General features: G+C 44.5%; 1 protein-coding gene across 1 annotated transcript in view; it reads left to right on the top strand.

Annotated features, from left to right (window-relative positions):
• Nucleotides 1–587: 587 nt before the first annotated feature.
• cdk11b (cyclin dependent kinase 11B) overlaps nucleotides 588–2,500 on the top strand; it is a 24,568-nt gene continuing 22,655 nt past the window's right edge. Inside the window, exon 1 of the mRNA XM_056240445.1 lies at nucleotides 588–684. Coding sequence (XP_056096420.1) covers nucleotides 600–684 — 85 coding nt within the window. The 5' untranslated portion in view covers nucleotides 588–599. The remainder of the gene's footprint in view (nucleotides 685–2,500) is intronic.

The raw sequence follows: 2,500 nt of genomic DNA on the forward strand, positions 1-2,500 counted from the left end.
AATATTTTTTTCTTTTAACAAATAAGAAATTTCTCTGGCATTTCTTTCTTTTTGCTGTATCGAAAACGTACCGAACCGTGACTTTAAAACCGAGGTACGTACCGAACCGTGATTTTTGTGTACCGTACACCCCTACTTCACATTAAACACTGAGATGTTCGATCTGAAAACTAGAGGACCGTTATCTATGGAAGAGTTTCCACTCAGGAATAAAAGATTTAAAAGGTAATTGCGATTTCAACACAATTCTGACTTTATTTCTCACAATTCAAGTTTATATAATAATTAGAATAATTAAAATAGTTTATATAATTCTGACTTTTTTCACTTTATTTCACTTTAATCTGACTTTACTTCAGAATTGTGAGATAAAAGGTCACAATTACCTTTTTTATGTTTATTCTGTGATGGAAAGCAGCTTCTGTGGTCATCAGCTCGTCTGTGCTTTCATACGGGGTTGTGTTTCACCAAACACTGCTTTACAGAACATGCATGTTTCAGTGATTCTGATCGGGAATCCAGCATTAAAACAGGTAATCAATGCTGTAAACATATATATAAATTATATTTTTCTTATATTTGCAGTGCGAGAGGGAAAGATGGAGGATAAAGATCTCCTGTCTGATCTGCAGGACATCAGTGACAGTGAGAGGAAGACCAGCACACCTGAGTCATCATCACTGGGTACATCTCTCTCTCTCTCTCTCTCTCTCTTCTCTCTCTCTCTCTCTCTCTCTCTCTCTCCTCTTCTCTCTCTCTCTCTCTCTCTTGCTCTCTCTCTCTCTCTCTCTCTCTCTCTCTCTCTCTTGCTCGCTCTCTCTCTCTCTCTCCTCTCTCTCTCTCTCTCTCTCTCTCTCTCTCTCTCTCTCTCTCTCTCTCTTGCTCTCTCTCTCTCTTGCTCTCTCTCTCTCTCTCTCTCTCTCTTGCTCTCTCTCTCTCTCTCTCTCTCTCTCTCTCTCTCTTGCTCTCTCTCTCTCTCTCTCTCTCTCTCTCTCTCTTGCTCGCTCTCTCTCTCTCCTCTCTCTCTCTCTCTCTCTCTTGCTCGCTCTCTCTCTCTCTCTCTCTTTCTCTCTCTCTCTCTTGCTCTCTCTCTCTCTCTCTCTCTCTCTCTCTCTCTCTCTATCAGTATCTCTCTCTCTCTCTCTCAGTATCTCTCTCTCTCTCTCTCTCAGTATCTCTCAAATTCAAATTCAAATGAGCTTTATTGGCATGACTTATACAGTATTGCCAAAGCATTGGCCATTACATAGGCAATGAACAAATAATCGATAAATTAATAATGTAAACAAATGCATGAATATATTACATTTATATCATAATGAATCAAAATGAAATATATCAAAATGAAAATAAACACACACACAAAAAAAAAAAAAAACAACAACAACACACAGTTTTGAACCAACATTCAGACTTTAGTTTTGTCCACTGGCTGACTCTCGTAGTTTGTGGCAGGCTATTACATACTTTGCTGCTGTTGTGATTGAGCAAGAGTTTTCTCCCAAAATATGAATTAATTTTTCAGAATTTGTCAATGCCATAAAATTTGGTTCTAGCTGTTGAAATCTAGTGAAATAGTCCGATCTAATGCTGTGATAGTGATCGCAGTGTATGAGGAAGTGTTCTTCTGTCTCCACCTCTCCCTGAGAGCACAGAGAACACAGTCTCTGCTCACACACACACACACACACACACACACAGAGAAACACAGTCTCTGCTCTCTCGGCTGCCATCTCTGCCGGTGCCGGCCTCTCTCTACAGCCAGACTGTGGTCACACACACACACACACACACACACACACACACACACACACACACACACACACACACACACACACCTCTCTCTACAGCCAGATGTGGTCACTCAGCCTGTATCTGGTTAGGGTCTTTCTCACTTTATGCTCTTTCACACAGCTCAGGTATTCTGCTGTTTATACTCTCTTTTCAGGTTTAAATAGAGTTCCATCTTCTTTGTAATTTAGTAGCATCTTTCCAATAGTTAATGTAATTTAGTTTTTGTAATTGTATAATTTGGTTTGGCCAGAGAGTGCTGTGCTGGTCTGGCTGTAGTTTGAGCATCAGCTGTGAGAGTGCGCTCCGGGCCGGTTCTGCTCCTGACACCGCAGGGCTTCGGCCTGGTATGAGCTCGGGTCACTGTGCTCCGGGGCCGGTTCTGCTCATGACACCGCAGGGCTTCGGCCTGGTATGAGCTCGGGTCACTGTGCTCCGGGGCCGGTTCTGCTCATGACACCGCAGGGCTTCGGCCTGGTATGAGCTCGGGTCACTGTGCTCCGGGGCCGGTTCTGCTCCTGACACCGCAGGGCTTCGGCCTGGTATGAGCTCGGGTCACTGTGCTCCGGGGCCGGTTCTGCTCATGACACCGCAGGGCTTCGGCCTGGTATGAGCTCGGGTCACTGTGCTCCGGGGCCGGTTCTGCTCCTGACACCGCAGGGCTTCGGCCTGGTAAGAGCTCTGGTCACTGCGCTTCAGGTGCTGGAAG

Source organism: Rhinichthys klamathensis, unplaced genomic scaffold (genome assembly GCF_029890125.1).
Source record: "Rhinichthys klamathensis goyatoka isolate OS25496 unplaced genomic scaffold, OSU_Roscu_1.1 h1tg000599l_1, whole genome shotgun sequence".
Taxonomy (NCBI): Eukaryota; Metazoa; Chordata; class Actinopteri; order Cypriniformes; family Leuciscidae; genus Rhinichthys; species Rhinichthys klamathensis.